At 31.0% G+C, this 24,533-nt stretch overlaps 2 protein-coding genes across 2 annotated transcripts; one reads left to right on the forward strand and one right to left on the reverse strand.

Annotated features, from left to right (window-relative positions):
* The first annotated feature begins 822 nt into the window (after positions 1-822).
* Positions 823-5,751, forward strand: LOC125862188 (probable GTP diphosphokinase CRSH, chloroplastic). The gene is made up of 5 exons (XM_049542199.1): positions 823-1,307; positions 2,690-3,622; positions 3,769-4,053; positions 4,195-4,320; positions 5,623-5,751. Exons 1-5 carry the CDS (start codon positions 921-923, stop codon positions 5,632-5,634), a joined length of 1,743 nt encoding a protein of 580 aa, XP_049398156.1. The 5' UTR covers positions 823-920; the 3' UTR covers positions 5,635-5,751.
* On the reverse strand, positions 5,396-13,291 carry LOC125862191 (CBL-interacting serine/threonine-protein kinase 1-like). The gene is made up of 12 exons (XM_049542203.1): positions 12,997-13,291; positions 10,907-10,969; positions 9,157-9,228; positions 8,675-8,782; positions 8,480-8,560; positions 7,749-7,928; positions 7,176-7,400; positions 6,595-6,702; positions 6,392-6,508; positions 6,109-6,171; positions 5,942-6,016; positions 5,396-5,760 (listed from the first exon to the last, which is right to left on the reverse strand). The coding sequence occupies exons 1-12, from the start codon at positions 13,225-13,227 to the stop codon at positions 5,665-5,667; spliced, it is 1,419 nt and encodes a 472-aa protein (XP_049398160.1). The 5' UTR covers positions 13,228-13,291; the 3' UTR covers positions 5,396-5,664.
* Positions 13,292-24,533: the final 11,242 nt, after the last annotated feature.

The following is a 24,533-nucleotide window of genomic DNA, read 5'->3' on the forward strand; positions in this document are numbered from 1 at the left end:
TTCGGGTGAACCCCTTGGAACCAACGTGGGTCCGCCCCTGACCAAGAACATTTGTTAGTCCATACAACTTTACTCTTCAAATAAATTAGTGTACACCCTAATACAATCGTGACTACATTCATTCCCTTGTCTTTGTCCTTATGTTTTGATTCTAAATTCTCATTTTAATAAGATCTAGAGCTTTATAATAAGAATGTATAAATTATATTGTCTTTGAATTAACAGTTTGACGCATAAATTTAATAGAACTTTTTCAGGTTCAATCACGATTATTAGGATATGATAAGTATTTGTAAGAAGGATTTATCATTTTGTTTTCTGTAAATGTTATTGTTGGCATCGTATGCATATATGATGGGTTATGTGCAATCAAGATATATTTTAAAATGCATTGTTGACCCTTATGTCATATTGGCGACAATAATTTTAATCATGATAAAAGTAATTTAAATAGTAGGATACAATATACACCAACATATAAAGATTTATATACTAAATAAGTCACCTCATTATTACCACTTTGACCAATTTTCAATATAATTATGTGTTACGTTGTTTAAAATTCTATAGATATTTTTAAAAATATTCTATTCTTAATAAACTAATAAAAAGTTTAAATACTTCGAATATTTGTCTTATAAATCCATTTAAACATTTTGAATATGTACCCGATTAAAATTTAATAATTTACCCTTTTTTAATAACTTAAATAATAACTTAAACGTGTATATAACGAGAACTAGTATATATATAAGATTGACAATTCAACACGTGGCATGCCACTATCCATAAGAAGAAAAAAAACACAAGTCTATTTTCTTCTTTCTTCCTCCACATTTCTCAGTAAATTTACCAAAAATTCATCCATGGCGATTCTTCTTCCATCTTCAAAATCACCATAACCCATTTCTCCATCCAATATGGAGCTCCACTTAAACGATTACACTATCCATTTTTCCCCAAATACTAAAAAATCCCCACACTTACACTTACCCAAATCCCCAAATTACTTCCGCCGGCGCCGGAATCGGAGTTGTAAGACCCAGATCTCCTCCGCCGTGAGGGTTTCAGCAGTGGTGGCGGCGCCGGAACAAACCGGCGGGAAAATGGTAGTGGAGTTAGTGGGTGCTTTCAATGAGCTAACTGAAAGAATGGATAATAGTGTTCTTTCTACTAGCTCTTCTCGATTGCTGTTTAAGACTCTTAAATTGTGTATTCCGATTCTTCAGTCACTTCCACTTGCACCCGATGGTCGATCTCCGATATCGAAAGCTCTGTCTGTTGCTGTCATTTTAGCTGATTTGCAGGTAAAAAAATTACTCGCACTCGATGTTTATAGCTTTGAACTTACTAAGCTAAGCTGACTGTGATGTTATTATCTGAATGTGACAGTAAATAGTGTGTAAAGTTCAGTAAAATTCATTCGTATTCGATGTTTATAGTGTTGATTTTCACTTAGTTTTGTTAATGGCAAAGTTAGATTACTATAATACTATTGATATGTCTTATTATAAATTTAAACTTAACTGAACTTTATCTACTAAGCTTACTTTGATGTTACAATGTGTAAAGTTCAGTTCTTTGCTAGCGTTTGACTATAGATTTTGAAATTTATCTTCGTATATCTGTTTGGTCATGAAATTTGAAATCTGATCTTCAATATTTTCAAGTTCCCGAAAAGTGGCTCAGACCAAAATTTTGATTTTTTTCAGAGTAAAATGGATGTCCAAACAGTACTTTAAATTTCAAAAATCGCAACGTCAAATACTCATAATTTCACGTTTCAACTTCAAAATCTATGCCAATTGGAGCTTTATGTGACAAAAATAGTTTCGAAACTTTATTGTACTACAGGTTAAATTTCATTATTTTTATGAAGAAGAGATGAAGGAGGGGGAAATAGAGTAAAGTAGAAGGAAATTTGCCCCAAAGGTTCTACCTTTACTTAATGTGTTGAACAAATAGAGTATTTTTTAATGATTTAACAATATACATAGGGAAAGAAATCATATATATATATATTTGTATATTTGCCTAAGATTAGTTGATTTAGTGCTACAAGTCAATGTATATGGTTAACGGTAATTTTATGGGGAGTAGTAAACGAATTAAAGAATTATTTTCTTGTTATGATCTAATGTTCGTTTTTATGATTTATGATGATGGAAATTATGAAAAAAGAATTACACATGTCGAGCATTTGTGGACTTGGTGTTTATGTAACATTCTGTCCATTTTGGACGTTCTACATTCTATTTCTCCACAGCATTGACGACTTTCAAGAATTTAATTTCATTAAACTATTCACACTTGAACTTTGATGTGATATTGTTGTTGTGTTGTTCCATCGTCACTAACATGCGTAGTTGATTGATTGATTGTTTGTTAGTGTAGCCAGAATTCTGGTAATGTCAGTTGGAGATGTTTCAATCTTTCGTTATATTTTTGTTGGTTAAAAATATACACTTTTTAGAGTGATGATCTGTTCCAACAATAATGCGGAAGCATATGTTTATAATCGAACATGGTTTTCTCGTCAATTTTCTTCAGATGCGCCACCTGCTGATTCAGAATCCAAAAGCATGACTTTGTAACCCCTTATTGGAAGCTTGCTATTGCGCCTTCTGTGTGTGTGCGTGTGCACGCTCAATTTAAGTGAAAGCTAAAAGGTATTTGCCATGTGTTACAGATGGATGCTGAAGTTATATCCACTGGGCTACTAAGAGAAGTTCTAGAGGCAGGTGCTATATCAATATATGACGTGAGGGATCGGATTGGTACCAGTACTGCTCATTTAATGCATGAAAGCTTGCGTGTGAAGCATATGGCCTTAAAGGTAGAAGTATTGGATGATGATAGTGCAACTGCATTGAGGAAATTTTGTCTGACCTACTATGATGTCAGGGCATTAGTATTAGACCTTGCTATCAAGCTCGATATGATGAGGCACCTTGATTATTTACCTAGGTACCGGCAGCAGATGATAGCACTTGAGGTTATGAAACTACATGCTCCTCTAGCGCATGCCATCGGAACTAACCTATTATCTCTTGAACTCGAGGATCTTTCTTTTAGATACTTGTTTCCTTACTCATATCTATATCTTGATGCATGGTTGAGAAGTCACGAGTCTGGAAATAAGCCTCTAATAGATATCTGCAAGGAGCAGCTGCTTCAGTCCCTTAAATCTGATCCACTATTAAATGGAATGGTCAGTAAGATATCTGTTGAGGGTCGTTATAAAAGTCGTTATAGCACCATGAAGAAACTCTTGAGAGATGGTCGGAAGCTTGAAGAGGTGAATGACATCTTAGGTCTAAGAGTTGTATTGACTCCTATATCAGGAGTAGATGAGACGGAAATCGGGGAAAAGGCTTGCTACAGAGCACGTGAAGTTGTCCAATCTTTGTGGGAAGAGATACCAAGTAGGTCAAAGGACTATATCTTAAGGCCCAAGGCTAATGGATATCGAAGTTTGCACATGGCTGTTGATACCAGTGAAAATGGATGGACTAGACCGCTAATGGAAATTCAAATACGAACAGCAGAAATGGATATGCTAGCATCTGGAGGGCAAGCATCTCATGCATTGTACAAGGGCGGTGTTACTGATCCTGAAAAGGTAAACATCGTATTAGATCCCATTTCATAATGCCAACATATTTTGAACATAAACAACAACATACTTATCTAGGGAGAGGATGTACGCAAACCTTACCCCTACACTTTTGTCTATGCTTATGTTGTTAGTCGTCAAATCATACACAGGCGAGGCATCTGAAGGCAATCATGATCGCTGCAGCAGAGCTTGCAGCATTGCGTCTTAGAGATTTTCCTTCGGCGAATCAAAAAGGTCTGGATATTGACAAGAGAGGCAGGGTGTTCCGTCTTCTTGACAAGAATGGAGATGGTAAAATAAGCATCGGCGAACTTATGGAAGTGATGGAAGAACTTGGTGCCCCAGGAGACGATGCGCGGGAGATGATGCAACTTCTCGATTCAAACAGTGATGGTTTTCTGAGCTCAGATGAATTTGATATATTTCAGAACCAGGTACATGAACTAATATAAATCATTTAAACTTTCAAATTGCCTTGAACAGTTCTTTGCTCTTGGATGACATATAAACAAGTTCCTACGTAAGTCATTCTCTAACATGTTCAACTTTTGACTATAATACTAATGTTGTTTCAGGTTGAATTCATCCGGAATTTAGAAGATAGAGATGATCATTACCAAACACTGTTAAATGCTAAGCTACAATTGGCAAACGACACGGGTTTCATTCAACTGTACAGTAAAGAGCAAGGTGGTAGTCTGGTAACAAATTAGTACATTCTGTTAAATCTGTGTTCTTTATGTATGTATTTATTGAGAAGGCCGTGCGCTATACTGGGGATTTTTGAAGCCTCAAAGCAGATATCTTTCCAGGAAAAGATACTCAATCCCTCTGTATAATAGTTATCTGCGCACGGTCTCAATCAAATATAATGCATCTGTATGTTGTAACATGTATCATTTCTGTACAACTCTTGTACATAGTATTTTATGGACAGAATGTACACATTTGAGTGAATAAATATACCTGTAGTTCATCATTTGGATTGGAAAATTTGTCTCTGGTTGTACGGTCTCATTCTTTGGAATAGTATTTGGATCTCGAAACAATATTTCTACGATGCTTATTTTATTTCCAATGACCAGAAAATTTGGTTTTACTTTCCTAGTGAGAATTTGATATTTCTGTTTAACATTGAACTCTTTTTTTCCTGATTCTGGTACAGAAAGGAACATTGCTTTCGACAATCTGCCGAGACAAATTGTCATGTATATGTACTCATAGATTGTCTAAATATAGAAGAAAAGGGTAGAACCCATCCACGGGGTTTTGGTCTAGCGGTAAGAGCACGTGATGTGCACACACTACATGTTCGAACCCTGTTGTTGGGGGTGGACCTAGTAAGGAGATGAACCCCCTTTGACGGAAAATTAGAATGTTTATACATGGCTAAAATTAACTTTTATGTATATGTAGTAGATGTTGAAACCCCTTCGACTTCTGTGTGTTTAATTCTTTATATATTGAACCCCCTTAATGAAAAGCCTGGCTCCGCCACTGCCTATTGTTGCAGACAAAAAAATGGGTATTTAAGTAGATAGGGGTAGAGGGGCAGGCCCATTATCCACCAAGTTTCGAACTGTGTGCCACTGGCCCTCAGAAATTTCTTAGGACTATTTCTCTTGAATACAATGAGAAAAAACCCAAATACATGATACGATTTGATAGGTTGCTCGTAGAAAGAAAAGTTTGCCGACCACATAATAATTCATAATAGTATGTAGCAAAGAGTGAGGCAAGATAACACAGTAAAAAGTAAAGACATGATGTCTAGACTAAGTTAACTGTTTTTGCCCTTTATTGATAGTTTCATTGTGCCTTCTTTAACAAAGCTATGTGAATGTACAAAATAACAGCTGCTTCAGAGTTAGCAGAGGGGGAAAATGAAAGAAACTTATATTTACCGCGGACTTTTCTTATTCAACAGCTGTTATATGAGCATTACAATAGACCTATATTTATAGTTGCATCTCATTTACTGTCTTCTACTCTGTTACTCTCAGTTGTTGAGGTAATTCTTGCTTCTCGGATGATAAAGAATGGGCTTACTCACTGGTATGATTTCCATCTTTCACAATTAGATTTGTCAGTAGTTCTTCACTTTGCTGGACTCCCAATTCATCTGATAATCTATTACACAACTGTGAAATGAAAAATATATTGATTAGTGTCTGAGGTTTGAGGACCAGAGCAGATCCAGGATCTCGAGTCTGTGGATTCAAGGATCGAGCTGAAAGCAATGAGTTTAGTTGAATCCATAGAACCTGTCCTGGATCCGCCTCTGGTTGTTACTAATGTTGACAAGGGTGTAGATATATGTACCTGTCTATATACTGTAGAATCGCCGGAAGATTTTTGCAACTCTACAACATACAAGGATGTACTAATCTCGAAAACCTGAAAATTTGGTAAAAATGTTAGATTTTTACTACTTTGTTGTATTATTCATGAAAACAAAGAGAAGTTAAGTATCTCAAATGTTTACTTACCTCTGCTACTATTGAAAGACTGGCTTGTGTTTTTTGACCTCTGTTCTCTAGCAATAATTTTAACTACAATACAAACACAGAAACAAGGTTTTACAACAACGACAACAACAACATACCTAGTATAGTACCACAAGTAGGGAGTGCGGAGGGTAAAGTATACGTGGACCTTACCCCTACCGTGACAGGTAGAGAGGTTGTTTCTGGTAGATCCTTGACTCACGAAAGCAAAGACACAACATTTATGAAGACGTAAGAGACAACATATGAACATATATGTACTAACCTTTCCAGGTTTTTTCTGGACTTGAAATCCCATTTTAACTGCTAAATTCTCAATCCTATCTAGCAATTCTTTTGGGGAGAGATTAGATGTGAACCTGATCTTCCTCTCAGAAACATCCTACATAAATTCCAAGTAATTTAGTATAGGTATTTTTATCGATCGATCCTCGTATGATTCGAAGTAATTAAGGTTAAAGAGCTTACCTCATTTTCAAAAAATCCAGAAAGATCAAGGCATGAGGACATTCCTATAAGTTGAAAGGCATTATTGATAAGAGAAGGTGATTCTGGATTTCTTTCTATGTCAAGTGGCTGTCCAAGGATATAAAGAAGATCAATTAGTCAAAAATTACGATACCATTGAAGATATAATTAAGTAAATAAACATGTTTCAACTCCTAACATGTTATCGTAGTGAAGTCCAAGGTTCAAGTCTCATGGTCAGCCATATCAAAAAGAATTTTAACATGCTCGGCAATCAAAAAGTGTATGATCAATACATGATGGAGGCGTGAGATGATATTCTTAAACTCTTAAACGAGATGATCACACAGTTCAACAGACACAAGCATAATGAAATACGTTAAAGATATAACAAAGTGAATGAAAATGTATAATCATAGTAGTAGACATAAGTCTTAGGATTCAACTTCTCACGGTCATCCATTATCAAAACTTAAGCATGTTGAAGATATAACTAAACTTTTAGATGAGATGATCACACTGTTCAACAAATACGAGATAATGCAAGACATGGACAAACAATTTAAAGATGAAAGACATACTGCTTCATGTATTGTCAACACTTCATCATCAGAGGATGTATCATCACTTCCCAAATCTTCCTCTTCATCAGGATTTGTAGGAGTATAGTTTTGTTTAAACCATTCATCTTCTTTAATCTCTGCCATTGTTATTCTAGTTTGTGGATTTGGATCAAGAATCCTCTTTATAAGATTCTTTGCTCCTTGTGATAACCACTTTGGTATTGGAGCATCCCCTTTAAAAATCTGATTAACAATCCCTAAAAACAATGTTAAAAACTTCGCTACCAAAGACGACTCCATATAAAACACCTAGCAACATGTATAGTAGCAGACCCAACAAATAACAATAGCATTGCGTATTCAACAGAACTTATCTAGCGTTTGTCCATAGATTTTGGATAAGATTTTGAAAACCTTACTTAAAAAAATTTCAAGTTCAAAATCTATGGCCAAATGAGAGCTAGTGTTTTAGGGTAGATATCTCTCTATGTGCACAAAAACAAGTTAAACACGTATATCAGAACTCATAACGTCTAAATTCTGGATCGACCATTGCATGCGTGCACACACTAGAAGAAGAAAAAAACTAACCTTTTGATAAAGCACTGCAAGATTTCTATCATCAAAGGGTAAAAAACCAGTGAGGATGACATATAAAATGACACCACAGGACCAAGTATCTGATGTTGCACCATTATAGCCTCTGTTAGAAAGAACTTCAGGAGCAACATAGTTGGGACTACCACATGTTGTATGCAACAAGCCATCATCCTATAGATGAATAAGAAGAGCTAACTTAGCTTGACAACAAAAAAACATGCTTGTATGGTAAAGTAAGTGAACAAGATGGTCGCTCAACTAATATTTAGAGGCGGATCCAAAGCTAGTCAATAAGTTCAATTGAAATGCACTACTCTTCTGGCTCGAAACATCTTAAGTTTATCATCCGTTTTTTACTTTGAGGTCATTCATACCCTTACTGTGAGCATATTGTCTTGTACTAACCCTTGCCTTTACATAATTTCATCGTAGATTGAGCGAATTACACGTGTCAAAAAGATTTAAGCTCAACTTTCAATTATGGTTTATAAATTACCTTCTTTTTTACTTCAAGTTGGAGCTCCATTAGGTTCAAGGACAAGATATGAGATGATTTGTGAACAACAAAAGTATGAATGATATCAAAGTATAACGAAGGGTTAAATTAAGACATTTTGTATTAGTCCCTCTGAATTTATAATTGATCACATCCATTCTGAATCTGTTAACTCTAAACGTTAGATTCACCTAGACTATTACTAGTCACAAGTTAAGTACCATACCCTAAGATGTTGAGGCAATGCACTTAGTCCAAAATCTGTTATCTTTATGTTTCTGCCACCATCAATGAGCACATTCTCTAGCTGCATTTTGTGAAAACAAGTATTATAATATATACAATATGTTTGTGACAATTTTCCAATGAAGAAAGTATAAATTTAAAAAAAGAAATATTTGCATTTTTGTACTATATTTACCTTGAGGTCTCTATGGAAGACACCTTTGTCATGGCAATAACTAACACCATCAATTAATTGTTGAAATAGTTTTCTGCCTTGTGTTTCTGAAAGTTTACCTTTAGAAGCCTATCAATGACGATTAATGGAGATAGTTAATTTAATGCAAAAAAAAAAACACACACACACACACAAAGTTAATGGCAAATTAAGAAAGATATAATACATAAATATGTCGTTTAACTTAGCCTCAACTGACATTTATGTCCTTCAACTCGTATTATTTAAACTTGTATAAAGTTGAACAAGTAGACAATGTATTCTACGTGGTATAGTACATGTAGGATGCACATTGCCATGTAAGGTGCGTGTGTCTAATTGTTCATCTTTATACAAGCTTAAGTTTCTATTTGTGCACACTCAAAGTTAAAGGGCATAAATGACAGATGAGACGAAGTTAAAGATCACATTTATACATTATGTCATTAAGAAAATCTACTTACTATTCTGTCAAATAATTCACCACCATTTACATATTCCAACACCATATAAATCTTGGTTTTGCTTGCTAACACCTGTTTATACATGTCAAGGAAAAAAATATTTATACAATCAGATCACTTAAAAACTACAACAAATTTGACTTGTAGCACTAATTTTACATTGTCATTTTATGAAACTTAAATCCCCCACACCCCACCCAAAAAAGGGGTATAATTCACAAATAGTCACTTTTCAGTCTTGTAATAAAAAAAAAAAAAGTCATTATCATAGCGTTTTACATGTGAAATTGCTGCTACTACTAAAAAAAAATAAAAATGTAGTCAATGTCAAAATTAATGGTACCCCAAGTTGTTGGGCCTTTTATTATTGTGTGGCTAAATTTGGTACCACATGGTCCATTCATCTTAGATATTACATTTTTGGACCTAATTACAAATAATCAATCAAGACATTTATGGAGGAAAATAGGATATTACATAAAGTCAAAAATATGGATGGAGATGGCTAGATAATCCTCACCCATATTATCTTCCCTCTAATCAATAATAAATAAAGTGTTCGAGTCAGCTTACAGACATTTTAATTAATTTGATGAGTACTCTTGTCAAGCTTATAAGTTTATTAATGCTTTTTTAAAAAAATAAGCAAACTGAATTTCAAAAGTTAATATTATTTTCGTCTTAATTTATGTGATGTTTGTTGTGACACAAATTTGTGATTCAAAACAAGTCGTAGATGTTTATACTACGATAAATCATTTCATTATGGATAAAATAGACGTTTTGAAGTTATAATGTTACTAAATATAGAATGTATCATTTTTTTCAGACAAAATAAAAAGGAAAACGTGTCACGTAAATTGAGACAAACGGGATATGTTATATACTAATCACCAAAGGGTGTGATGGAATAAAGCAATCTTGTCGCTTCTAATTAAAGATCTCGTGTTTAACCTTTAAGCGAAAGAATGGAGATAAAAGTTAAAGAACATAGATATTTTTATTTTTTTACACAGTATAGCTGCCTACTAAAATAATATCCTTTATTAATATACAAAGCAACTCATTGATGTAAATACGAAATCGTTTTACAATTTAAAAATATAGAAACCTTCTTAAAGTCAAATTCAAATTTAAATTATATTACTTAACCCAATCATCTATTTTTTAAAGGAAAAAAAAAAGACTAATCCAAACGCTAAAATATATTTTTTATATATTTTAAAAAAGATTTTACTGCACAAACGAAATCTCTTTTTACGATAAGATCAATCTAAACACGTATTACAAGGCACGATAATACTATTTTAACATAAAAAGATTCGTTCCTAATTAACTTCAAGATTAAGTAATATATTTTGTCAGTATAAATATTTTTTACATTATCAAGATAATCTTTAGTTTTATTTTTAAGATTTTATATTTCATATTTTAAACCGATTTATTGTAAAATATTATTTACATTAACTATGCATAAAGTAAAGGAAGCAAGGAATCTCTTAAACGTGCAGGGTTGTGAACAAGTTATTCTTTCCTTGAAGCAAAATATGAATATTTTGCATTTTGGGTAATATTCAAAAAGAGAATAAAAAAAATAATATTCTTTTTTTTAAAAAATAAAGAAAAAGAAAAAAATGAAGAAATAAATAAGAAGAGAGAGATGACTTGTTCTAATTTAAACTTGATAATGAGAATTAATAGGATCTTAAAAATTTATTCGTATCAGATATAATTGCTAAAATTAATGTACCTCGTATAGTCTAACCACATTTGGATGCTTGAGAACTTTTAAGGTTCGAATTTCCCTCTTTATCTGCAAAAAATAATCATAAAGATTTAAAACCTAATTAAGTTGAAGAGACACAAATAGCTAAATTTTACTAGATCGTGACAATAAAATCATTCTACCACTTACTATTTTAGTGAATCTAACATCATTTTCCCCCTTTAGCTACTTTTCATCAAAGAACACAAAAATAGAATCTTGTGCTATAATTTTTGTGATTTTATTTTATATCTTTATTCGAATATACAAATTAACTTATATAGTGAATCGAAAGAGAAAAGTTACCTACCCATCTCACCTAAGTAGTAGAGACAAAATTAGTGTTTTAAGTATTGGATCTTATGTCTATGTGCATATAAAACTAATATAAACAAAGTTAAATATACGTTTTAAAAATCATTCAAAACTCGAAATATTAAGAACTTATATAACTAAAGCCTATTTATAATATATAACTTTTCGAACGAAAGAGATTCAACTAAAACCTTTCAGTTCTACTTAGCTTCACCCCAATTAAACCCAACACATCTGACTACCCAATTCGCCACAAAAATATAACCAAAGAGAGAGGGGAAAAAACGAATTTTCCCTTGTATAAAAAATTATATTATTCAATAATTCATATATAACCAAATAAATCCAATTTAGCCTTCTTCACACGATACGATTTTCAAACAAAGAGCATTCAGATGAACCCCTTAGCTCTATCCAACTTCATCTCAATCAAAATCAACAACAATTAAATTATGAAATTCTCATATATACAAACCAAAGTGGTGGGGCAAAGATTTTGATTAATAAAATTCAAAATATGAAAAACGATAAATCCATGAAGAAGTTGAAGGATATTTAATATTTAATATAAACAAATTTTTTAATCATATATAGTATATAAATAATGTAATTTTTTGCATAGGTCAAACGAACCCTCGACCCTTCCTGGCTCCACTTGTGCGCAAACACACAAAAAAATATATATAGAAAAATAAAGGACAAGAGAAGAAAGATTCAAACTTGACCCCTCGATTCTACCCAACTTCGACACCAACCTAGTAAACCCTAGAGCAATGTGGAGTAAAGAAGGAGACAAAAAAACGAATAATTCAACTAAACACCCTCGACTCCACCTAGTCAGGGGCGGCTCAACGTAATTGGAGGCCTAAAGCGAAATTTCAATTCGCAGCCTAAAATATAAATACACTTCATATACGTATTTATTCAAAAAAGAAAAATTACACTATTAAGATGAAAATTATTAGTACTTAATATTGTTTTTTGAGTTACTAGTTTTAGGTAAAATTTTATCAACACAACATTGAAAAACATCCTTTAAGTGAGACAATTATTATATGCATTGTTAACATAATGATATAAGTAATAAGTTGATAAATATTAAATAAAGATAAGAGTTAGAAGTTTAGAATCATAAAATTTGACTCAAAAAGTTGATAACTTGGTATACCTCATTTTAATATGCTTAGAGTAATGCTTGAAACTAAAATTTTAAAAGAAATAAAAAAGAATTTGTAATTCACTTTGTTCAACATTTTTCACTGTTAATTCTTATTTTTAACAAAGTACAAAAGATGTTAAAGTGGATAGAATAATTTATTTTTAAAAAAATCATACTTTTTATCATAAATAATTAATTTTTCTATAAAATTTTTAACACATAATTTATTCTTGACAAAAATTTAAAAGCCTAAGGCAAAGGCCTTATTTTTAAAAGGATAGAGCCGGCACTGCACCTAGCTCCGCCCCAATCAAAACTCACAACATCTAAATTCCACATCCGACCCAAAAAAAAACAGAGAGAAATGAGGACAAAGAGAAGAATGATTCAACAAACCCCTCAATTCTACCTAGCTCCGACCCAGTAAAACCCAAAACAAACAATCCGGAGAGAGAAAAAACAGAGCAACAAAGGAGAAAGTGAAGAATGATTCAAAGTAAAAAACCCTCGATTCTACATAGCTCCATCTCAATCAGAACCCACAACGTCTAAATTCTAAATCGGATCGAAAAAAAATACAGAGAGAACATCGATAACAGACCTGATCAGTGATTCGAAGATCCTGAATCCGATTCTTCTCCAAAATCTTAATAGCAAAAGATTGGGCTGAATCTGTATGCTTAGCGAACTTCACTTTCCCAAAATTACCTTCTCCTAGTGTTCTTCCAAGCTCGTATTTCCCTACTCGCATTCCCTTTTTACCTCTTTCTCTTCGTACTATTTCTTCTTCCTGCTGCTGCTGTTGCTGTTGCTGATGATGAATCAGTACCATTTCCCACTGAATTCGAAAAATTGAAAAAAAAAAATTGGGATTTGTATAAACCCCTTTTGATTTTCTGGTTTTTTTTTTCTTTTTGTGTAGATTTTGATTTGGTTTGAAGAAATGGATATGAAGAAAGAATGAGGTGCACGATTTGTGTGTTTTTTTGAAGTTTGAAGTTTTCTTCAATGGCTCATTTCGTCAATGGAGTGCGTTGAGTTTTTATACTAGTTTAATTGGGCCACTATTATAACGTGGTAATTTTCACGGAATCTACAAATGGATAGGTCTTTAATTTTTTCTGTTTTATCAATTAAAAATTTATTTCTAAGAAAAATACGGGATATAACTTGTAAAATATTATGAATGTATATACCTAGCAAAAAAATTATTTGCCTTGGAAATTTTTGATTAAAAATAAAAAAATACTTATCGTTGTTTGATCTAAGTTCATGAGTTATGATATAGTGGTGAGACTGCTAATCCTAAACCAGAGGTCTCGGGATTGGGTATGGAGAAAATTTTATTAGGAGCCTTGTACTCTCGAATAGGTTCCGCAGCGCGTGATTTGGATTTAGTCAGAGCTCGAATACAGGCTCCAATTATCGAGAGTGGAAAACCAAAAAAGATAATCTATATTCATGATACATATTATTTATTATTTATTTGTCTTTTAGGTGTGGTACTACATCAAGCCAAAAACAAAAAAAAACCGCATGTATTTAGCGAATTGGAGATATTCTTTATGTGAGATTTGCCTAAACTGTTATGTGTTCTGTTTTCGAAAATCTATAGGTTAATTCTGTTTAATTTACCCTCGGTTAGAAATGTCACACTTATCATTCCATCACCACTTTCATTGATACTATAAAAACTCATCTTAACAATGATGGGTAAGGAATAAATTATAATAAATATATTTCTTTAATGATCATGTACAATATTCATATTCAATATTGACCTAGTGATAAGAATATTGAAAAGTTATTGAGAATCAAACTATAAGTTTCGATCTTATACGAAATGCACTAGTTTATTTATTTTTACTCAATGTCATTTGGACCACACCTTTATCCCTATGGATATAACCTAATGTTATGGCTATAGAATTGAAACACTGTGAATTTCATCAATAATGATTCTAAAATTTAATATTATTATATTTAATATTAAATTTTATTATAAGTTTAGACTTATAATTTATTGTAATTTTTTTTAACAATATATACTTCTAGAAAGCTGATTACCAGGAATGAGGATATATACTTCTAACAATATTAACAACATATGACTTTTTCGTGCCATTTTATTTGATTCTAAGGTAACTTCTCCATACTTAGAAGTTATAAATAAATATTTTCAAAAATATATTTAATCGTAATAAATAAATATAAAATTATTGTCATATATATGACATGTGTGCGCACACATATATTATTTATATATTATATATATAGATGTTTTGTCATATACATGACCAATAACTGACCCTTTGGGTAACCATTCTTTAAATTTTGGTGTTGAAAGGAAAAATGTCTTTTGTTTTTCGCTCGATGTCTGATATTAGTATTGAATTTTGATTATTTTAAATTTGTGCCGCGTAAAATTTCATTCATGGGTCCAATTATCTTAGATTCATGCCGCGCGTAGAGTTCCATTCGGGGAGGAAGTGCTTCCTATCAAAAAATTGTCAATACTTATGGCTCGTCTCTGAAATCTCTGATTAAGAAACAAACAATCTCATCCATTGCACCATATCGGTTGATGATAAGGTAGAAAACGTCAACAACTCACAGGGAAATAAATGGTCAAGTCAAGCAAAAGTGGCGGTACGTAACCAAATAGTTTGTACTATACTTACTACTGACTAATAATAAAATATATTTTATTTATTTTAAATTATTTATCGTATTTACTTTTTACATGCTTCTTAATAAATAAATACTCTTGATTAGGAGAAAGTCCTGACTACCTTAATCTTACTTACGTCTTAATGATATATTCTTTCTTCATTAAATATTTCTGTTCTATTGAGGTGTTTGTAGTCTTCAAGAACAATTACTAATAACCAATAAAATGAGAAAAAAATAACTAATTTTATCTAATACTTCTAAAATGACAAATAATTTTAGTCAATCTGCTATTCATCGATATATCAACGAAACTCCATCTTTTATCATTTTGTATAAGATGCAACGCTATCTTTAATAATAACTATTTTTAGAAATGGAACATGAAACATGTGGCCATGAATAAACTATTTTGAATCTTGACTAATTTCCCCCTTTGTTTTTTTAAAATATAGTCAATTTGTTAGTATTTTTTTGAATTTGGTTATCAATGCAATGACATCAGGAACCTACATGCTATTTTTCGCATATAATTCTATTGAAAGGGAAATTTTATGTTGATACGTCTCATTTTATATAATGGTAGTTATTTAAATAAATTAATAGTAATGCATATCTAGCTTAAATATTAGTATATATATTTATTAATTTGATAGTGAAGAAAATATTTAATTAATAGTAAAAAGTACCTCAAATTATTTAAAGAATTTAAATTTGATTGAATATTATATCCAATGACTAATGAGGATGGCAACTCTTTAAATCAAATCGTCTTTATAAAAAATACAATTTTTATCTATAAAGTTAATTTTTTATTTTAAATTCAAATTAAATAATTGATCCCCAAAACTACTACCGAGTGGGAATAAAACAAGAGTATTACTCTATAAACTTTGCTAATTATCTTGTTGTATGAAGTAATGTTAACCAGAGGTTTCTGGTACAAGTTTTGGAAATGAACAAAAAATTATTGAGAGCATCATTTAGAAATGAATTTTGCAACACACAAATTTAAAGTCAAGTTTTAATATTGATATTGAATACTAGGTAAGAAACAAAAAAATATATAAAAAATATTTGGACTTTGATTAATGGAAAAAATGACTCCTATATTATATAGCAGAATTAGTTACAATAAAATGGAAGAAAACGACTATACAAATATCTCCTTACTTTTATTTTCTGATTTGACGGTTCAAAAAAATAAATTATAGTTAACACTTTTTTTTTTCAAAACATTTTTCGTGGACACAATAACAACCTTATAAAACAAGCATGGGCCAAAATGATTTCAATAATAATTTTACATAAAAGGAAAGGTAGATATTGCCATAACCCATAGGCCATATGCACCATTTACTCTATCTTTTAATTTGATATATAATGGCACATACCAATTATTACATTAAATTGAGGAGTGGGACCGCATTCATCAAACCACGATATATAGAATCGAATTTAGAATTTAAATTTTATGAGTTTGTGTTTGAGTTATACCAAATTTCATCTGATTTACTGAGTTCAAAATATATAACTAATTATTTAATAATCAAACATAAGTATATATACATGTAACGTTTGAGATAAAGCAATAATGTGTACACTATATCGACTCCTAAAAATAATCTTTCGTCGCAAGATACTTGTTATGTTTCAGTTTTTGAGAGTCGAATATATATTTTATCATCAAATTGATATAAAAAGAATTGTGATTTGCAGTATTTTTCGTTAAATTTGCAAATTTCCAATGTATAGAGCTTCAAAGATTTGTGAACGTTGACGTTAATCATGTATAATGGGAACAAACTTGATGAATTATTTAGTTTTATTTATGATGATAAGCCCTAAAGCTACTATATACTCCTATATTAAAATACTATTCAAAGTTCACATATTGTGATTTGTTTTGATTGCATTTTTTGAGCCAAAAGTTTTTATATTGTTGTTATTATTATAATCAAAGTTCACTTAATTTGACTCTTGAAAAATGAAATGTGACAATTTATACGTAATAATAAGGCACGGTGGAGTGTGACGGAGTTGCACTTGACCTGTTAATATTTTGACCCACTTCGATATGCCCTGCCCCGTTAAGCTCCTAACCTAACCTTATCCCGTATTTATCCTACCTCATTGTCATCCCTATTAATTAAATGAATAGAAATATTGTATATATGTGTAGGCTTTATATGGACTAATTAATATGAATTGGATAGGCTTGTTCATACAGTATTATCTTTTTTGTCCATAAAGTATTTGCACATGGAAAAATATCTTTTTTAAATTAATAAGCAAGTTATTGAAAGTCTCTTACGACAAGCAATTTGTTGACATAATATAATGTAGGTAAGTAATTAAGCTACTTAATGAATGTCTCTATAATTGCTTTAATTTGTTGCTTAATACTATTACTTATTTCTAAATTAAGATACATTTAGTAAGCAATAAACTATAAAGTTGGTGTAATGTTGAAGCCATTTCTTATTAGTACTTTGTTTGCAAGTTATCAAAATATTGGCGTAGAGTTGAGATTTAAAAAAAATAAATTAAAATCCATTCCCTAAAATAAATCAAAATATTAATATGAATAAAATCATGAGAAATTTAATATTATATTAATTTTAAATATAAAAATTAGATCTTTTTTTGTTGTTGCAAAAATAGCAAATTTAGTCATAATTAACCTTCAATTATTCATAATATTTCAAATAATTGAAGGTTAAATGTGCATAGATAAATAATACAAGGATTAGAATTGGATTATGCATAAATATAGGATTTAAAATTTCTATTTTCCCTACTTTCTAAGGGTAAACTAAAAAGAAGGGATAATTGCAAATTTTATTATTGTTATTGTCCTTTCCTTATTAGTTATCACATATTTATTATGTTATATTTTGCATAACTATTTTGATTTATTATATTAGAGTCGAAGATTCTTTAAAAATAATCTACATTCACTTATCTTTCTCATACCTCATTTGTGAAATTTCATTAAATATACCACTGATTACATTAACAAGGAGATCGGTTTGACTCTTTGCATCTTAAGAACGATAATTTTAAGAACGAGTCATTTTCCTTCGTCGATCCGGACTGCCCAACCCGAAAATAAAGAAAAAAAAGGTAGTTGAAGAAATTAAAGAACGATGGAGAACATACAATTTTGTGGAATCGAACGAGCTGCATGTCATTATATAGGGTCAATAAGATTATATATACATATCACTTTATTTATTTCGGATGTGATTAAATAAATATCGTTGTATTTTTATTTTCAAGTAAATTATTAAATGAGAAAATGTTCAAATATACTATTGAATTTTGAGAAAAGACTCATTTATGTCATCCATTAAAAGATTGGTTCATCTACGTTATTTCTGTTTGAGAAAAGACTCATCCATGCATGGTATAGATGAGCCAAACTTTTAACGAATGACACAGATAAGTCTTTACTCAAAGTTTAATGGCATATTTAAACCTTTTCCCTAATTAAATTTTAAATCCAGTGACTCAAATGTTTAGTGATTTAGTGTCTCACCAATAAAATTAAATTGTGAATCTATCTCTAAATCAAAGGTCTCACTCAATACGACTTGTGAATGCGAATGAAAAAAAATCTAATAAGAAGTGTTTTCCCTTTAAGAAATGGGCACTATGCGATGCGATATCGAGAATAATAATAATAATTGTGAATCTATCTCTAAATCAAAGGTCTCACTACAATTTGTGAATGTGAATGTAAAAAAAATCTAATAAAAAGTGTTTTTCCTTTAATAAATGGGCACTATGCGATGCGATATCGAGAAAAATAATAATAATAAAGTGATATTAACCGTATATATGACATAATTAGTCTCATGCTCATTTTCTATGATCCAACTACTACCTTTTTTTTTTTTTTTTTTTTTTTCATTATTCAAATCTCATTTAAACCAGAAAATGGGAAAAAGATGGGTGACCACTGAGGCACCAACTTAACAAATTATTACTCCCGCCATTTTAATTTATTTGTCTGATTTTATTTTGTAATGAAGTTTAAAAAAGTAAAAAAGAAATTGGATCTTATATGCTTTTAAATTAAAGATATATAAAATGTATCAAAATACACTTTAATCTTCTAATCTTAAATGACAGTTCTTCAAATTCATAAGGTTGTTGATATTGAAATACCTGCTTATATCAACATAGTATATTTCTCTTAAGAAGCCCAAAAGTTACAATTATAAACAAAATTCTATTCAATATTTTATAATCAAGAGGCTATGTGATTTTCAAAAGTCATCTTTGTATCATGTCAAGAGAAACTATATACGAGATAAAAATCATGCATGTTTAATTACTATCGAAGTTAGGTCCCAATACAAGTTATTGTCCAAATGTATTTTTTTGAAATTCATTCGATACAGAGTGTTCAATTCGATTTACTAAATCTATGCTTGGTATGAAATAACTAATCATCACTTTAATTTATCGTTAAAATTTTTATAATTTGATGAAAACATCGAGATGGACTCCATTGTTTCATTTGATAGTGTCACTTACCAATTTACTCTAGTCATTATAGTTTAGAGAGAACAATTAAACACACACACATATAAACCCGACTGGAGGGAACTGGCCCCTTAGTCACCCAAAAAGCGTTTCGTATAACTACAGATTTCGGGTTCAAATTCTGTGAATGAAATCACCTTTGATAGAGAGAGTGTTTTATTCTTCAAAGTAAGATCTTCTTATGCAAATTCGGATTAGTCGAGCCACAAAATGAATAACAAATACCGAGTGGAAAGTTAAAAAGAAAAACATTAATATGGACATGTGTGTGTGTCTAAATTAGACAAAATTGAGGTGAATTTAACTCTCCGACTAGCTAGAACATAAGTGGAGGCTATCAATTTGATTTCATAACTAGTTGGTATGTTCGAATAATAAAAAGATCTCTTTCTAGTGCTATTTGGACACACATACACACACACATATATATATATATATATATATATATATATATATATATATATATATTTACTTGTTATATAGTACTATATTGGAGTGTGGCCAAATTTGTATTGGGTCCCTATCTAATGTAACTACCATTTTAAAAAATATATATATGTATATATAATGGATCTCAACCACTTGTTAAATTTCACTAAAAAAAATATGAAACAAAAATCTTCAAAAAATCTAATTTTGGGATAGAATTAAATATTATGAGATATGGATCACAAGTCATAAATAGATTTCTTTGTTGCATGGGCAAGTTTTAATTACTAAATAATGTATCATTCTCTATCGCTATACATTAATATTTATATAGCTAATATCTACATAATTCTAACTAATATCAAACTATCTTAAGGATTTGAGTTATATACACAAATAGTGATGATGCATTATTTTTGCCATATTGCATTAGGTTATATATGTTCTCTTAATTATGCTTCTTTTTATTAAACTATCGATATATCTAATTTAAATTTGAGTCATTATTGGAAAAAAAAGAGAAAAAAAGTTCAAGGAGAAAATGAAATAAAGAGCAGTTCTCGAGACATAAAAATATCATATGGATAGTAAATATCAATTATCAAATATTTAACCTTCATTTCGATAATTATGGTGTCTACTCCTAATTAAGATGCAACTGTATTAATCAAACCACTAGAATGTGTATTTGAATTATATATACATAATTCCTTCAATTTTAAAATAATTTGGGTCAATTGAAAGTTCTTGCAGGTAATAACTATTCATAACTTTTTTCAAACATACAATAATGCTGCTTGTTTTTATTTCGAGTAAGTTATTTATATAAAATTAGGTGATAATGTGTTCTACTTCTTATAGTTTATATTAATTAATAGTGTATTGACAAAGTGGTGGTAGGCGAAAGGAATTGAAGACCTTATTGTGGAACCTAATGTTTTCCATAACGATTATTTGAAAAAAAAAAAAATCAAAAATTCTTTACGGAAAAAAAGTTACTAACTTGTGTGAAAATACGTCTTTATAAAAAATGTTTTTTTAATTTTGAATTCAAGAGTATTCTTTTACATAGTATATTTATATTAAATTAATAATTATCAGATGAATGTCACAGATAATACACTACAATTGAGTAATGGATCATGTATAAACAAATTAATTTATATAATGAATTTAGTTTAACATACATCAAGATAAAGAAAAAGAGAAGAAAGTAATTTTAGAGTTGTCAATATGGGCTGGTCAATTCATCCGGACTAGCCTATACATGCCTTGGAATTTGAGGGGTCAAAATAGGTTAGCCTATTTTTTTGTGGCACACCTTTCAAATTTCAAAGCATGCATGGGCTAGCCCGAATGGAGCGGGCCAACTCATATTGATAGCTCCAATAATGAGACACTATCAGTAAGTTTACTCACGACTAAATAACCTAGACTTCCCTCCACTAGATAGTGTGAATTTCTTCCAAACTACATCTTTAATCATAGAAATATAAGATGGAAGACCTCGCTTTAATTATATTTGAAAAAGGTTACCAAAGCTTTATGGACAATTGATGCAGCCAATGGTTACTTTTGCAATGCAACAATGATCGTTGTTTCATCAAAAATAAACTCCAATCTTTAATATCAACTTTTCGTTTATTCTAAAATATGTGTAACATAAGAGATTTGTTTCTTTTACTAATAAACTATTTTAAATTACTACAAATTGATTGTTACATACCAGCAAAAAAGGACACTTGCATTCTTGATTATGCACACCAAGATAGGGATAATAGAACTCAAGATGCAAACCTTTTTTTTTTTGTAACGGATGGATACCCATAGTGAAATAACAACCCTCGATTTTCCTTTGACAACAATCGAACAACTCCTATTTCGACAAGACTATGGCTTTCCAACTGACACTGGTTTTTTTTATAGACAGGACGGTCTATCACAAGTTTTACACTTAAATGGTCGCCCACAACAAAAGTGGTGCAGCCACATTAAAACAAAATTTTAATTCAACACAACCTAATTTCAAAAAACAATTTTTTTATCAAAAGCTACCAAAACAGTACAAACAACATTGCATGACAACTATAACTTAATATCATTTTCATATAATAAGAAATTTATAAATATAACAACGTTATGAAAAAACAATAGTTTCTTTATTTTACAAAAAAAAAAAGGAATTCAAACATCAAATTAAACCAGAAACTACTTTTGATTGACAAAACAAAGACACCAAATAAACCGCAGTACAAGATACAAGAAAAGATAAAATTTTGATTGACAAAACAAAGACACCAAATAAACCGCAGTACAAAATACAAGAAAAGATAAAATTGTATTAAAAGCTACTGAAATAAAACAAATAAAAATATAATTATTAACATGTTTGAGATGAACCAATAATTTGTACACTATATTGACTCCTAAAAATAGACTTTCGTCCCAATATACTTGTTATGTTTCAGTTTTTGAGAATCAAATGTATATATTTCTGCACACAAAAGGAGAAGGGAGATAAGAGGCATAATTAGGGTTTGGAAACACTTTAAAGCAAACACAAGGACAAAAGTTACTCTTAAAGTTTATTTCATACGATCATTCTGGTTTAGTTCCATCTTAAAACATCCCAACACACACACACACACACAAAAAGGGTTAATTTTACTTGAATCAGTCATACAACCACTAAAAACTTCATCCCTGTTAATCAGAACTTTGGCTATTATTAAGAATGAATAAAGTTGAAACATGCATCATTTCAGAATTAAATACTTAACAACAGAGATTAGTTTATACACAAGGAATTTTTATAACCTTACAAGAAGCAATCAACAACCAACTCAATCATCTCTTTAAAGAAAACGTCAAATAGTTTGCAGGCAGTGTAAAGCTAATTTACAAGAAAATGCCCCTCGCAATAACAAACTAAAGCTAGGGCACAAGAAAATCAGAGTAAAGCTAAGGTTCCAAAAAAACTTCTAAAAATACCAGACTACATCCTATGTTGCGCGGACTCTTCATTTTTGCGGCCGAACCCGTCTCGACGCGACACTGGTGCGGGCGCGGGTGCGGGGTGCGTGTCGGATTCGGTCAATCCGATCCGGATACTTTGACCAAAGCCGAGANAACTTCATCCCTGTTAATTAGAACTTTGACTATTATTAAGAATGAATAAAGTTGAATCATGCATCATTTCAAAATTAAATACTTAACAACAGAGATTAGTTTATACACAAGGAATTTTTATAACCTTACAAGAAGCAATCAACAACCAACTCAATCATCTCTTTAAAGAAAACGTCAAATAGTTTGCAGGCAGTGTAAAGCTAATTTACAAGAAAATGCCCCTCGCAATAACAAACTAAAGCTAGGGCACAAGAAAATCAGAGTAAAGCTAAGGTTCCAAAAAAACTTCTAAAAATACCAGACTACATCCTATGTTGCGCGGACTCTTCATTTTTGCGGCCGAACCCGTCTCAACGCGACACTGGTGCGGGCGCGGGTGCGGGGTGCGTGTCGGATTCGGTCAATCCGATCCGGATACTTTGACCAAAGCCGAGAAAAAAAATGGGGAAGAAGAGATCAATTTCATGGCCGGCGAAAGTTGACGACGACGAAGTTGTCACAAGGTCTGGCTGCCCCATGGAATAGAATAATGAAGAGGCAAAACTTACAAGAATAGAGAGAGAGCAAACAGATCTTTTTTTTTGGTACAAGAACAAAGAGGAGGCGAAGGGCTCCATGGGAAAGAACAAATAATTCAAAGTTTTTTTCTTGAAAAAGAAGAGAGAGATTTTTTCTAGGGTTTCTTGGGAGATGAAAAGGCATTTTTGGGAGAAGAAAGGGCAGCACGTCAGAACTTTTATGAGTTGTACTACCATCTAATTTAATAGGCTATATATATATATATATGGCAGCACGTCAGAACTTTAATGAATTGTACTACTATCTAATTTAATAGGCTATATATATATATATATATATATATATATATATATAAATGAGTATTTCTTTTTTATAATAAATAAAAGTAATTATAATTTTTTTAAAATTAATTAGTAACAAGTAATTAATTTATACTTTTAAATTTGTATATCTATAATTGATATCCTTTCAAGTATAGCATTTTACAAGATATTTATTATTATTATTATTATTATTATTATATTTTATAATATTGAATAATTTTAACCGAATCCCCGCACCCGTATCCATACTCGGATTCGCACCCCCGAATCTTAAAATTTAAATTTTGCCGAATCCGACTCTCGGATTCGCATCCGTCTCGGATACCCGCACCCGAGTCCGAGCAACTTTGACTACATCTAGGGTACAAGAAAATCAAGTGTAAGTGAAATCAGAAAATGCTATTTCACTTACAAATTTCACTTAATTACAGGCAGAGTAAAACTTATTTACAAGAAAATGCCCCTCCAATAAAAGACTAAAGCTAGGGCACAAGAAAATTAGAGTAAAGCTAAG

This window comes from Solanum stenotomum, chromosome 4, assembly GCF_019186545.1.
Source record: "Solanum stenotomum isolate F172 chromosome 4, ASM1918654v1, whole genome shotgun sequence".
In the NCBI taxonomy this organism is placed as follows: Eukaryota; Viridiplantae; Streptophyta; class Magnoliopsida; order Solanales; family Solanaceae; genus Solanum; species Solanum stenotomum.

What these genes read in the sequence shown, in the direction of transcription:
- LOC125862188 (XM_049542199.1), top strand. Translation starts at nt 921, where the DNA reads ATGGAGCTCCACTTAAACGATTACACTATCCATTTTTCCCCAAATACT. An exon ending in TCATTTTAGCTGATTTGCAG is followed by an intron (nt 1,308 to 2,689) that starts GTAAAAAAATTA and finishes CATGTGTTACAG; the next exon opens with ATGGATGCTGAAGTTATATC. An exon ending in TTGATATATTTCAGAACCAG is followed by an intron (nt 4,054 to 4,194) that starts GTACATGAACTA and finishes ATGTTGTTTCAG; the next exon opens with GTTGAATTCATCCGGAATTT.
- LOC125862191 (XM_049542203.1), bottom strand. Translation starts at nt 13,227, where the DNA reads ATGGTACTGATTCATCATCAGCAACAGCAACAGCAGCAGCAGGAAGAA. An exon ending in GTCTTTCAATAGTAGCAGAG is followed by an intron (nt 6,017 to 6,108) that starts GTAAGTAAACAT and finishes CCAAATTTTCAG; the next exon opens with GTTTTCGAGATTAGTACATC. An exon ending in ATTCTACAGTATATAGACAG is followed by an intron (nt 5,761 to 5,941) that starts GTACATATATCT and finishes TTCATTTCACAG; the next exon opens with TTGTGTAATAGATTATCAGA.